The 14,353-nt window shown below is 43.0% G+C and overlaps 1 protein-coding gene across 9 annotated transcripts in view; it reads right to left on the reverse strand.

Annotated features, from left to right (window-relative positions):
• Nucleotides 1-441: 441 nt before the first annotated feature.
• AOPEP (aminopeptidase O (putative)) overlaps nucleotides 442-14,353 on the reverse strand; it is a 1,364,679-nt gene continuing 1,350,767 nt past the window's right edge. For all 9 annotated transcript variants that reach the window (XM_069228080.1, XM_069228005.1, XM_069228042.1 and 6 more), the window contains 2 exons: nucleotides 10,923-11,067; nucleotides 442-2,469 (listed from right to left, as the gene is read on the reverse strand). In XM_069228080.1, the coding sequence (XP_069084181.1) occupies nucleotides 10,927-11,067 (141 nt within the window). In that variant the 3' untranslated portion in view covers nucleotides 442-2,469; nucleotides 10,923-10,926. The remainder of the gene's footprint in view (nucleotides 2,470-10,922; nucleotides 11,068-14,353) is intronic.

Here is a 14,353-nt window from a genome sequence, read left to right on the forward strand (position 1 = left end):
ACGCCCTACCACAGATGAGACAGGGAGGATGTACCACTAGTATGTTAATGTCTGTTGCACTGTGTGTACTTATGATGAAAGCATGTCTTATTTATGTATTTTATATGCTATGTATATCCAGAACTCAATGAGGGCAACTTTTGTAGGGTATTTTGCCTTCTGATATTTTCATTTAAATTTTATAGTGGATTAATACCTGCATTGTGTCTTTGTATGTGCAGGGATGCTGTTATCACTGAAGTTAGCCAGATCCTGGGATGCAGCATTACACTTTTTCTCACACAAAATGATCCCCAACGATTTCACCAGTTTGTGGGCTTTGGGGCTAAAAACTCCCTTTTACATTTCAGTTTTTGAAGTAAGAATCATTTTTATACAATAATCAGACTCCTGCAGAAGAATGGCTTGGTGCCCGTCAGTCGCAATAATAAGGCAAGACAGTGGAATTTAGAAAGGTTTATTGTTAAGCAGAGTCTCATCTGTCCAGTTTTAAAACCCTGATCTTGGAGACGTGGAAGTTCTGCATTCAAAGCCATTTAACAGAGGGGCAACGTGCACAGTCACTGTGAGGCCTGACCACAGGATCTTGCTGTGGTCCAACAGCATAACCACAGCCCAGAAAAAAAGCGTAAAGAACAGGCAAAGTGCATCCGGGACAAATATTCTGTAACAAAAGATCAACGGACTCCGGAAAACTGCTGAACCAGGAATAACATGTCCTTGACCAATATGAGGCACCCGCAGCAAACGCAGGAACTGCTTTATCCTCAAATAGCAAGAAGACTTCAAGGAGCACCAATCTAAATAATTAAAAAACAGTCATTCAAGAGCCCCTTCTCTACTACAACAATTGAGTTGAACACTAAGGCCCATATTTATACTTTTTTAGCGCCGCATTTGCGCCGCTTTTTGACAATTGTATTTTGTAAATCTGCGCCGCTTTTGCGTCAAAAAGTGGTGCAAATGCGGCGCTAAAAAAAGTTTAAATATGGACCTAAACATGTTGCTATACCATCATTTATACATATGTTCAAAACCAAGCACTGTGGTTGTGACTGTCTTCACCCATCACATGTGCGACCCTGATCCTTGGTCTATGCGCCTACCAAATCTCGCTGATTCTTCTTATGTACCACGGTGAACTAACGTAAGGCGCTCCTGTAGAAGGGTTCCTTTAATTTATTCTTTATTGCATTACACTCAGGTCTGGAAACCTGCAATAGGGATTCAGGATAAAGACAATATGTCAAGGGGTTAAATGGTCATAGACTTGGACTTGAGAGTATTTCAAGACTAATTTACTCTCAGGAAAACGGGGGCAACTTTATGCTGTAAATGGCAGAAACCCTTATTTTGTTACTTAGCTCTTTGGGCGAGGAAACCCCTATTATGTTGCTTGCAGGCATATTTATCAGCCCCTGGTGCTGCCATTGTGTCACTTTTTGCAATTCTATGGTGGTGCAAACCAAACCTTTCAGTCATATCAAGGCGGCCAAAATCCATATGGAGTAAGATAAGGCAGCACAAATCACTGCATTGCCTTACTCTGTGTTAGAGATGTGTTCCATGGCCTTTGCGGTGGGTGTTCCCACGCAACACTCATGGATTCTGATGCATCCCAGATTTACAAGGCCATGTAAACTTGGGGATGCGTCAAAACCATATGACTCCCCAGGGAAGGCGCAACAAGGAGAAATATGCTTATTTCTCCTTGTTTATCCCTCTTTCTATGTGTACTCTATTTGCTCTATTCTGCAGCACACATAGAAAGGGGAAGAAAAAGCCTCCCAGGATTGTTTCTGTGCAGGAAGGTATCCCTTTCTCCACAAAAATAATTCTGCATGCAACACAAGCACCTGGTACAAGAGTGCCTACGTTGGTGCTAGTCTGCCGAAAGGAGGCCAGTGCAGGGGAATGGACAGGAATGCGATGTATGCCATAGAAACGGAGCATTCCTGCCCTTTCACCTTGATGCACAGCAGCGCAGCAAAGTGAATTGCCGCGCCTCCTTGCGCCAAATCCCCATATATCTGGCCCTTAGTTTTGGGGGTGGGGGGCGTTACATCTTGGAAAACACATAATGTAACACCACAATTAACTTATCCATTATTTTTTTCATACAGAGTGGAGGATTAATCTGGTGGGCAGGAGCTTGTCAGAACCAAACGCCACATAGATTTCCCTGGGTGTCAGAAGTAATTTGCAGTAATTCGCCCCCTCTCTCCACCCACCCACCCCAATCACACTTCTCTAGATCCAGCTGCAAGAGCACATTCCACATGAAATTTCCGCCTGGGGAGTTTGGTCGCGCTGGTCCTCTATGAGGCGCTCAGGACAGAAGTCGGTGTTTCTGCCATTCAGTTGTTTCAGCAGCCACACAATCCTTCCTTTGATGTGCTGGGTGAATGAAATCCTAGTTCCACGAGGTTTAGAAGGCCATCTATTAAAAGAACCGTCTTGTGATCTTTCCTGCAAAAGGAAACAGCGTTAAAATTTATGGCCCGGACTCCAGGAAGACCGCTTCACAAAGGAACCCAATAAACGCACATTTCCGTTTTTTTCTTTAAATTAATTTCCAGATCCTATTTCCTACCAGACAGAACAATTCTTATCTCTGAGGGAAAAAAAGTACTTTAGTATTTACATATACAACCTGAACTACACAGGCAGAAGCAACAAACCACGTTGTATTTTCCACGTGAAGCCGAATGTTACGATTGGGCGTCTGTTAGCAGGCACTCTATGGGAACAGTCTGCCAACATATGGAGGCGGCGCTAAAATCAGCCGAAATCAACGGGCCTCTGCTCAGCTCAGGCTCGGCCATTTTTTAATAAGGGCAGCATTGTTTGTACAAATGTTATCAACCTTTCATGCAAGTATCTGCTTAAGTTCTCAGTAAATGTTTTGTATGCATACAATGTATTTTTTTATTTTGAAACTCTCAATCGTTTTGTTTATTAGTCACTTGCATAGTTTCTTCCTATGTAACACGAGACCAAGTAACCCTGATATCTAACCAGGTTCAGTTTCCAATTCAGTCTGTTAAAACAACTGCTTGGTGTTTTCAGGCAGGCTTGGGGGGATTTGGCACCAGAGGGAACTGACTGTGGGAGAAGGGGGTTTCCACCTAATCACATAGAAGTAGGAAGACTTTTGTGCATACTCGGAGGGGCTGAAAGATGGGGCTCAGACCTGGTAATTATATCAGTGCTTGGAAAGGTGGGGTGATTTGTTCTTGTTCCTTGGCGATGGGGGCACTTTTACTGAGTGTTCTGGATCAGAAATGGTGTATGTTCAAGGGTAAATGCTGCCACCTCTTGATGAATCTTCTGCTGGGACCGGACGGGCAGAATTCCATAAATTCTTAGATGGCGGTGATACTCCATATTCACGTTACAGCAGAGCCTGGGTTCGAGATCCAATGTGTACTGTGGCAGTGAGTTTGCAGAGGGAGAGAGAATCCATGTAGACATACATTCCCCAACTCCCTGTGGTATCATGGTGTGGTTATGGCCACTTGAGATGGATGAGACAGTGGGAGATTTACTGTTATTCTGCAGTGGGAGATTTACTGTTATTCTGCAGTGGGGATGCGTCAATCTTGTGGTGCAGCCCTGACGCAAAATCATTTTTGGTATTTACCACCCATGCAAAGCTGCTTTGAGTGGTTTGGTAAATTTGCATTGGGAAGGAGTTCCAAGGGTGGAGCATGAGCGTCCCCATGCATCCACACATGCATTTTGGCACATTCCCAGATTTACTAAAATTGTTAAACCTGAAAACGCATCAAATGAGGACAAATATCCTTATGTCTCCTTGTTACTCCCTTTTTCTATGTGTGCTGCTTTCTGCAGCATATATAGAAGGAGGAAAATGATTTTAAGGATTGTTTTGTGCCTCTTGGTGCTAGACACAGCAGTGGGTGTGGGGAGGTTGGATCACTGCTATGTCCTTCAGTACCCCGGGGAGAAGGCAGGGACATTTTATAGGATTAAATACTGGGGGTGAAGAGGAGGGAGAGTTCATTGTTGGAGGAGAACAGTCAAATGGATGAATCTTTACCCTTTTCTTGGAAGCTGGAGAGCACAGTTGTGGTATGGAGGTGAGACTATACAAGAGTTAGTAGAAGGAAAGTTAATGTATGTGGAGCAGAACTGGGGCCGCTATGGTTAGTTTGAGAATGTGCACATTGGCCAACTTTTTCCCCGCAACGTTTCCTCTTTTTGCAGGCTGGAGCTTGAGGCTGTCCCGAACACGTGTGTTTAGGGAAAGAGTGCACTGCCATAATCAGTATATATGCATATATTGTAAACAACCAGTACCCTTTTATACTTTGTCTGTTTTTGTTTAAAGTTGTGGGTCCTGGATACACTGTCACAACTGTGCAGGACTGATTCTACATGTAGTTAAAAAAATCTACTTAAAACAGCTGTGCACCCACAATACTGAGAAAGTATAGTCAGTGTGTGTGCCACGGATGATTTCAGAGTCACTTCTGCAGGACCTATGTGGTGGGATAGGCTGTGCCTACTACAAGGACACTATCACTGTTTTGACTAGGAGTGCTGCCCGGGCTCTGTGGGGCTATGGTGAAGGGATAATGTGTCTCACCGTCTCAAGGCAGATGCCTAGTTTTAGGACCATTGGTAATGGTTATGGGGTGGAGGTGCTGCATTACGTTTGCAAATGAGCTTCACTGAAGTGGATCTTCTTTATTATGGCATTTATAAACATGATCGTTTTACAGAATAAAAAAGAAATGATGTTAAGAAACAAGACAACTGGGGCTGCATTTCTGTCTCAGAGCTTTCACCAGCACAGGTCTGCAAGTAAAAACTGAATTCTGCAGTCAGTGGCCACTGAGGGAGCTAGGAGTTAAGAGATCAAGGAAGGTAGGAGCCAAGAGAGTGACCCCAGAATATTAAGTACAAACAAGATAATGACAGGGCTATCCTCTAAGCACAACAATGAATAATTTTGAAGACAAAGAGAGGGCAACACGAGAAGACCACTAAGTGATGAATTAACAAAACCAACATGGAAGAGAATTCAACTATTCTGAAACAGCATCAACCAAACGGGACAAGAGGCAACTTAGTTGACCCATATGCAGATTCATTTGTCGCACACAGATTAGACCACAGGGGATCCAGAGGATGTGACATCTGGAAAGATATTTTGAACTCTGCCAGTGCATTCTGCATTTTCAGGTAAATAAGCCTTTCTGTGAAGCGTCTCTTTTTGAAATCGGGCCTGGCTCCTGTTCCTGCTGAACTGAGCCAGTGTGTGTAATAAGAACTGATATCAGCTCAGTAGGCACAGGAGGACAGGTCCTTCGCTGTCTGGACCAGCGGCTGCTCCAGGCCACACCTGCCGCACACTGTAAACAATACAACATTACATATACATTTCAAATCCAGCGCTACCACAATAAATTGCACGTGTCCTCATTTAGGGCAGGCTGAGTTTACATGATATGTATGGTCAACAAGACATGCATTTCATATCCATCTCTGTTCTAATGAAGTTCGGAAAGCATTGATGACATACACCAGCTACATGAGATGCACCATGAACAACATGATTGTTCCTGTGTTCATTTAATTTTTGATGTTCAAACCTCTGCATGTCCACTCCTGCCACCAGCTACCCAAAAAGCCCAGCTTCTTAGCCCATGGTCCAAATCTGCCTGCAGAGACTCACACCGTCTAAGAAATGGTCCATCTAACCACCCTCTATTCAGGTGCAGAACTTAGCCACTGTGAACAAAAGAGAAAGTAATCACTGTTCACCAATCAGCTAAGCTCTGGACCTTGTTAGAGAGGTCACTGTCAGTGCGCGGAAGAGCAGTGGCTTGGTCCCCGTGTGCGCATGCGTCTTCCTTCAAGCGTTTCATTTTTGTATCAATATAATTCAACCTTCTCATGTGAGGTTCTGCACAAGGATCCGATGTACCCTCAGAGTAGTCAAGATCCCCTCATAGTAGCCAGGGCCATGGTTGTGTGGTAATCCCTGGCAATGTGATTTTACTTATGTCACAAATCAGCATGCCAGGAACCCAAACAGCCACACCATCGTAGATAAACTGCAATTTCTCCAACAACCCCCACCCACCTCCGCGCCGGCATTTCATGCTCACAAAAGGCTCTGATTTTTGCTGAACTACCACAAATGTTGATTTAAAAAGGCGTGGAAGGAAAGATGTCCACTGAAGTGGAAGAATCCCACAAATCTAAACCTACCAGGGCTACAGAACGGATAATAAACTGGTTAGAGAAGTTGCAGGAAAAAACACCTTCAGTAAAAATCAACGTGCAGTATTTAGTGTTTTAAAATAAATAAACAAACAAACAAACATGTTAAGCAATTTGAGTGAAACAAAGCGGTACTGAAACATGAATACAAGAGGGCCCGCAGTTATGATACTCTCAACCTTAGCTACGAAGCTTCGTATATGTATACCACATTTTTGCTTTGCTAAAGTTAGATAAAGTGAAATGTCTAAAAAGGTAAACTAATATGGTGCTAAAAGCTGAAGTGTAGGGCCAAGATGTATTTGCAGTTTGGGTCTGGGTTACTTTTGTAAGCAAAAAACGGTGCAAAGACTTGTGGTGGTATTTACTTTCCAAAAGAAATCGGGATTTGGGTTGTACATTGGTACGTTGGACAAACTATTTTTTGTAAATAAGTTGTATGTTGTAAAAACAAAAAAACAAAAAAAGGTCTCTTTCCAGTACAAAACCTATACTAGATAGAACGTGCACAGCTGTATACTACGGTGCAAGGGCAGCCTAAAACTCATCAGTGCTGGGGGAGAGAAAAATAGCACCATATCCTAGTAGATATTGTGCTGTTTTTCAATCTCTCTTTGATGCAAAGCAGCAACTTTGGTTACTGTGCTTCGTTGTGTCGCATGTTGGTAAATGTCCCCCTAAGTTAAGACTTTAAACTTCCATTCAAATCGTTGCCTCTACTGCTGATCTCTGCCTGCATTACTTTAACTGCCCTTGACGGACTCCCTAAAATCAGAATGTCTGTCAGACCAGTATGCCATTGGGTGTCATCGGGGACAACACATCTCAGCCACAGCTTAATTTCTCTTACTTGGGCTCTCTCTAACTGAATCCCTCTAGATATGTCTATTGTTTACAGATATGAATATGTTGGATCCAGCTTCCTTCAGTGATATCATCCATGTCCAAGAAGAGTTCCCTGAACTGCTTGAAGTGTCTGAGAAAAAGGCCAATTGTCAATCACAGCTAACCTTAGATCTCTGGGAAAAGTTTAAGGCCCACCTACCTACCACAGAGAAATGAGATAATTACTAGCAAGTGTGGACTGAAAGACCAATAAGAGCTCTTTAGTTCACAGAACAAGTAAACATTGTTCTTCTAGAAGACAGACAATTCTGGCATCTGTGGATGAACTTAATTTGAAAACAATATTTGATTGACATGCATAAATAATTGGAACATCTAGAGTTTATGTAAAGAAAGATAGGGTTTTGGAAACCTAAGTGCGACCTGATCGATCAATCCCCTCAAAATAATAATTTAGTAGGCATGTCTGGGGAAACGTCTTGGTTTGCATGTAAAACATAGACACGATTTTCCAATTATTTTCAAGCATTAGATTGTATGCCACGTTTTAAAAAAAAACATTTTTTTAAGGATTAGATTACATGTTCATTCTCAAATCCTAAGGCAATTTCATACCTACCATAGGTTCTCCCTTACTGCCTGGGAAAAGAGGTGATTTACTTAGGGTTTCGAGAACACTCAAACATACCTAATATGGAAACTGAATGTGCTAGAAAAAAAGAGAAATTCAATAAACAAAGAAATGCTCCCTCTAAAAATCCAGAAATTCAAAAAATGCTCTGCCAATACATATCTGGCACTGCAACAAGAATTTGGAACAGCATTCTCCCAGCATTCAGAACCACAACCTCATGCGCTGCCTTCAAGAAAGGGTTGCAAGAATCCCTCTGTAACAGTCCACTTCATTTATTGAGGAATAATTAAAGTTCAATCCCACCCCCTAAAATCTGCTACTAGAACAGTACCAAAAAATGTTCACATATACTTTCCTCTTTCATTAAACATTATTTTATCCCTGGGATTAAGAAACTAGGGCCCAGATTTACTAACTGTTTGCATCCAAAAAGTCACGCACACAGCTGAGATCGGGGCGTTCCCACTTTAGGGGTTGCTTGGGAGTCGGGCGAGGGGTCCCATGGGCTCCAGGGACTGGGTCCCTCCTCTCCCCCTCCCTCTGTGTTCACTCGGGCTGTGGGTTGGAATGGCAGTGGATGATTTGTTATTGTTATTTTTGCGATCATATCATTTGCTTTATGTTTTATTTCAATTTCTGGTATGTGGTTGTTACGGATTATGATTAGCCAGGAGAGTGAGCTGGATAACATTGCTATATAAACCTTGTTGTGGAAACCATTTCTACTGGTTGTCTTTTTGCTTTCATGAAATAATTTCCTCTTTCATGATGGCAAAACCAATTAAAAAGTTTTGAGAAAAAACAAATGTCACGCAAACCCACTGCAAAGATTTTGGGTGGGATTTTCTATCCCAAAACAAATCAGGGTTTGTGTTGGAAAGTTCAGCAAAGTTACTTAAAGTTGTGCTGTGTGCTACTTTGCTCTAAGGGGGCGTTCCATGGGTATTACATGTTCACATGCAACCACCCATGGGTTTTTCCATAATTTCCTATTAGCATTTGTATAAAGGGATTAGTGCCAAAACTTTTAGCCCTTTGAGGCAGGCGCAACATGTAGAAATATTTTCATTGCTCCAACTTTGTGTTTGTTGTATAATACAGCACTTATGCAAAGTGGGAACACCTTAAAGGACAGGTTTGGTACTGCAAGATTTACCTTACAGTACAATACATATGCTTTAGAGAAATACACTCCCTTGCACTATGGTGCCAGAGTGTGTTCGTTGGCGCATGGCGGTCAAAAGTGCGCCAATGCACCGGGGAGAAAAACTGTGCCATATCGTGGTAGCTTCGACACATTTTTTCTTTCCCCCTTTGCTGCAGGGCAGCCAGGAACTTTGGTTGCTGCTTCTCGGTATGAAATGTTCGTAAATGCGACATCTATGTAGAAACCTGGGCCCATATTTATATTTTTTTTTAGCGTCGCATTTGCGTAATTTTTTGACGCAAAAGCGATGCAAACTTACAAAATACATTTGCGCAAATGCGGCGCTAAAAAAGTAAAAAATATGGGCCCGGGGCCCATATTTATATCAATTCTAAAATAAAACAATTATTCTAATCTCAATGCTATTTTGCGGTGTGGTTTTATGCTCTTTACTGGTACATATGTAATGTGATATTTGAAACGCCACCAACTCTCACCTCTTATGTTCACCCTTAGACAATATGAAATCCACCATTCTAGCAGACCTTCAGCCAAGTCTAGCTGGGGGCATGCGTTTTCACAGATCCTGATTCTGCAATTAAAATCTGTGGATTTATACCCGCATATACATTTGTTTTGCCTAAATTGAACTCAATGAACAAAAAATTAATTCTACCCCCAAAAAAAACTGGCTAATTCTTACAGGTCTATTCTCGCTAACCCTAGCTTCTCCGACCCATTAGTGGCGCATTAGTATTTTCACAGATCTTATTAATTCTGATTAACTGTTTTTTTAATGCTCCGTTTACATGTACGGGCGTGAGTCGCAGGGCTTTTTTTAAATTCAGTTCCACGCTAAAGGGTTTTGCAGCCTCACCCCGTCAGATGTCTGGATTTTCCTGACAAGTCATCTGCAAAGTTCTGTGAAAACCCGAGAGTGGTCTGTGGGGGGGTTATTTCATTAAGCAACAATCCACGGCATGTCGAACCGAGGAGGCTCCTCATACCACGCCTAGTTGACAATCTGCGAGACAGGCAAGTCCAAACAACGCCAGGTCACCTCGGGGTACTCGAGTAACTGGGAAGAACTGAGCATTATGTTAGGGAATCTCAGACGTGGCGGTTGAGCAGGGAAAATGGAGCTCTGCGTGGACCAAGACGACAAGGCTGCAGCCGTTGTGTTCCCTGGCTTCCAGTGACCTCATCTGTAATGCCCATGCCACCCCCGAGATGTTACAGGAGGTACGGAAAGCAAAATAACTCGCTCCGTTTCACCCGAAAACTGGCTTGCAAACAAGCCAGCGAGCCACTGGCTGCAGCCCGGCCTTTCTAGGCTTTGTCTCGCTTTAGGTGAAAAGCTAGAAACGCCTTAAGGCAGTGGTTCCCAACCTGTGGTCCAGGGACCCCTGGGGGTCCGCGAAGCCTTCTCAGGGGGTCTGCGAGAGCCTAGAAAATTAAAAAATATGAAAAAATATTGACAAATTAGGTCCCCAGCTTCCAGCAATGACCCAAATAATTTAAAAGACCCGGATTCCCACTGAATCATCATGGGAATCCGGATTCCCATGATGATTCAGTGGGGGTCCCTGAGTTCCATCAATGTTAAAGTGGGGGTTCCACAGAAATCAAAAGGTTGGGAACCACTGCCTTATGGGGATTTGAGAGCTCTTGTGGCTGGATTTTATTCCATTAAATTATCCACAACAAATAATTTAAAAGGGTAATACAAACTGTGATGCTATCGGGACTTTCTTGCCTGTCTGAAAATGAAAAACCCGCTCTCACTTCTTACAGGGGAAGCGTGTCCCTCCGTGTTTAAAGGGTGCAGAGTTTGATCAGATTTCCTCTAAATGTCTTTTGTACTCCTATTCACACATTGAACAGTGCCCCTGGATTATATGTGCAGTTTCTCCAAGACAGACACACAGCTGTTCTCTTGCGGACACCAAATTATTCCCCGATATACACCTCGGAGCTCACTTAAGGTGTAGAACTGTGTAAATGGACTCGCGTCAAGAATAAATCGTGATGAGCAATCACCTATTCAAAACAACATCTCCTGCACCACCCTCAGGGAAGACGCATCCATGTCATCTTGGACAGCTGCGAAGCATCTCCGTGCCAGCTCCTGCTGTTTGGCATCCTCACTGACCATCAGCTCTCCATACAGATACACGCCCATCGCCTAGGGAAGAAACAAAGCATTCTTCTAGCAAGCAATATAAAGATTTGGCTTTTATTTTCAAAGGCAAGCTTCTGCCGACACGTCCTGAAAAAACAAGATATTTCCCACCTGGAATTTCTTCTTTCAGAGCTCTGGATCCAGCGGCCTAACAACATCTTGAAAACATTTCCTAATCACGGAAGGAGAACTGAGGTGGCAGTAGATACTACTACATGGGCTTCCTCCCCTGCAACCAGGGGCGTGGCTTGGTCAGTAAGATTGGAGAGGGTGTGAGCTTCAGATTTTCCGACAATCAGACCGGCATATAATGTCAAAATAAATTATATGACAAGCAGGGTGCATGGGAGAGGCCTAAGGGGCAGTGGAAAGAGAGGAATGAAGATTGGAAGGGGTATTGAGAGATTTTTTTGGTAAAATTACCAATATTTTTAACGGCTTTAAAAACTGAGAGGGAGAGTGTGTATGTGTGCGTGTGTGTGTGCGCACGTGCATTTTTGTCTGTGTGTAAACATTCCTGGTGAAATCCGGCAGACATCTCCCCATACCTGACTGAAAGCAACTGTACCCAACTATTTATCAGAAAATTCATTTATTAGGGGGGTTTACCACCCCCTCCTGCCTTGAAACTACGCTCCAGCCTGGACCTCCCCCCGCCATGGGTGGGCGCCTGGAAGTGACTACCAAGGCATCAGACAGCTCCTAAGAGACATGTCTCTGGTAAAACATTGGGGCACAGTGGCAGCAGTTTAAAACCAACTTCAACACAAGTTTTTCCTCTCTGGAATCACAAAAAAAGCTCTAGGATACATATGGTAAGCGGTAGAAGTATTTTGTGATGTGGACCTTCTTTCAGGAATGGACCATGCTGGTGCGCTCCTGACCTTCATGTACCAGAAGGAAATACCTGTTCTCTTACTTGTTCCTCCCTGTTACCCTGAGTGCTTTGTAGACTGGGGCCTCACACCACTGCCAGCCACATGTCTCTGGCATACCAGGATTTACGTAGAAGGCAAATTAATCAAAAACGTATTCTCAGTTTGTCTATCACATACTATTATGGTGTCTGTCAACAGACCTCTCACGTGCCTTAGCAACAGTAAAACACTTTGGACATTTGCTAGACAAATGTGAAAATGACCTCAACGGGGAGGACAGAAGGGGCATTTTATTGCTGAGAATTATATATTAGCATTGTGTTCAGGGAATGTATGTGCAGCTTCCATATTGTTTCCCATGATGCACCCAAGAAGGGCCAGAGATACTTCAGGGTATTTAAGGCAGGCCTCCACAGTATGTCAATTCTGTTCTGGTGCAATGGATGCTTCTAGAAACAGCAGTCTGATCTTTTCGCTCAGGCCACAGCTACCTCGGGAGAAACAGGACTTTCCTGTGAATTATTAGCACCTCCAAGTGTGTGCACACGGATCTGATGTTAGCATCATCAGGTCATCATGCGGTGTGTGCTTTGACCAGTCTGAAGCAGCGTGACACCAAAAGTACAAGAGGAGTGGTCACTATGTGATAGAAGTTAGCACAGGTACTCAGGATGTGGCGCTTCACCCAGACGTACGATGGGTACTTGTATCACAAATGCGGAAGGGACACCATTACACCTCTGTTTTCCTGTTGGGGCTGCAGATACTTTCAGGGACATGGCGCTTCTCTCTTTGAACTTGAACATTTGCTAGAGGCGCCTGGAGAATTAGGTGGCTGGGAAGATGTGGAGATAGAACTGACTGAAATAGAGTCATAGATTAAAAGGATAAGCAGCAGAGGGGGATGATGGTAATATACAAACAGGCTGAAGAGGAAGAATGCAAACAGGGCACATTGAGAGAGAAGTATCAGACGAGAGGAACTGAGAAAGAGAGGGGAAGCAAAAGACAGAGCACGAAACAAGTAAACTAAGTCTAGAGGGGCGGAGAAGGACTGAGGGCAGGGTTGAGGTGGAAGGGGGTTAGCTGACAAGGGTAGAATTAGGAAAGTACAGGAAAAAGGGGCCAAAACAGGGACATTGTTGTGATGTAAAGAGACTAGAGATGGGTGAGACGGAGAGAGAAGGTGAAGATCAATGAGAAAATTAGAAATAGAGGGCTCCATTCAGAAAGCTTTTTTCACTAAGTAGGCGTGACTTAATCCAGGCCTCTGTATGGCTCGCTTGTGAATTTTTGTAAGGTTAATGAATTGGGTTGAGAGAGATGTAAACGGAAAATGCCTAAGATGGAGAAATGGAACATCTGTGATTACAGGCGGATTCCTAGAGACAAGCAGGCAGACAAACCAGAAGATATGAAACAAAAAAGTCAGTGCAGATCTAATGTGAAAGCTCTCTGTTGCAGGCCATCCCTCGTTAAAGACCATTTCCTTTACTCACCTCTAAACTAATATTAGTGTGATGCACATTCAATTCATGTATGGGAAGACTGTTCCACATGGACTAAGATGCTAATCTATTTATTAATAAAAGAACATATCCTTTCTCATGACAGCAGATTGTACTGTGGTCTCTCTTTTAGATCTCAGTAATTAGATAGATGAAAAATGAACAGTTATTTGTAGAGTCATGCACCTCATGACAGTGTGCCTTATCTTATGTTTTTATATTATAAATTTTCAGTGCAATACATATAAGATTTTTATTTTCCATTTGAAGTCAAATATAGTCTTTGGTACTTGTAATTGGTACACTTACGTATGTCATTTATGGATAGCCTGTATGCACAGAAACTCACCTGCTGTATTGTACTGTATTAAGGCATTTCTGTATTGCTGCATAGTCCTTACAAGGATGGGAGGCACTCTGATTTGCATGGAGTTCCTGGCTCCCTTTCAAACTGCAAAGATGCTGAATATAATATTTCCGGTGTTGGGGAGGTACATAAAGTTCACAGATATGCTTCAAACAAGCCACAGCGTAAACTGAAACATTAGGTGTGAGGTATTGGTCAGAGTGTGAAAATAGGTACAATTATGCACCCCTATATTCAGATTATACAGTATAGTTTCTCATCGGACTTTTTTTTAACTATATGAATGAGAAGAAAGGGTTTTTAGGGCATTTTGATATTCTACTTGAATTGTTGATTCTCCTTTGTGCAGGGACTGAGTCCGAAAGGCTAACTTTCTGGACAGAGAAGAAGGTTCCCAGTTTGCAACGTTTTGATGGGTGTGAGAGTCTTAAATGTTAGGATACCTTACAAAGCAATTGCCATGTTTGCTGATAAATGTGGATTTTCACTGAAGGAAGAGTGGCCCAATCCCAATGATTGCTCGAGTTGTGGTGTAC

Source organism: Pleurodeles waltl, chromosome 1_1, assembly GCF_031143425.1.
Source record: "Pleurodeles waltl isolate 20211129_DDA chromosome 1_1, aPleWal1.hap1.20221129, whole genome shotgun sequence".
NCBI lineage: Eukaryota > Metazoa > Chordata > Amphibia > Caudata > Salamandridae > Pleurodeles > Pleurodeles waltl.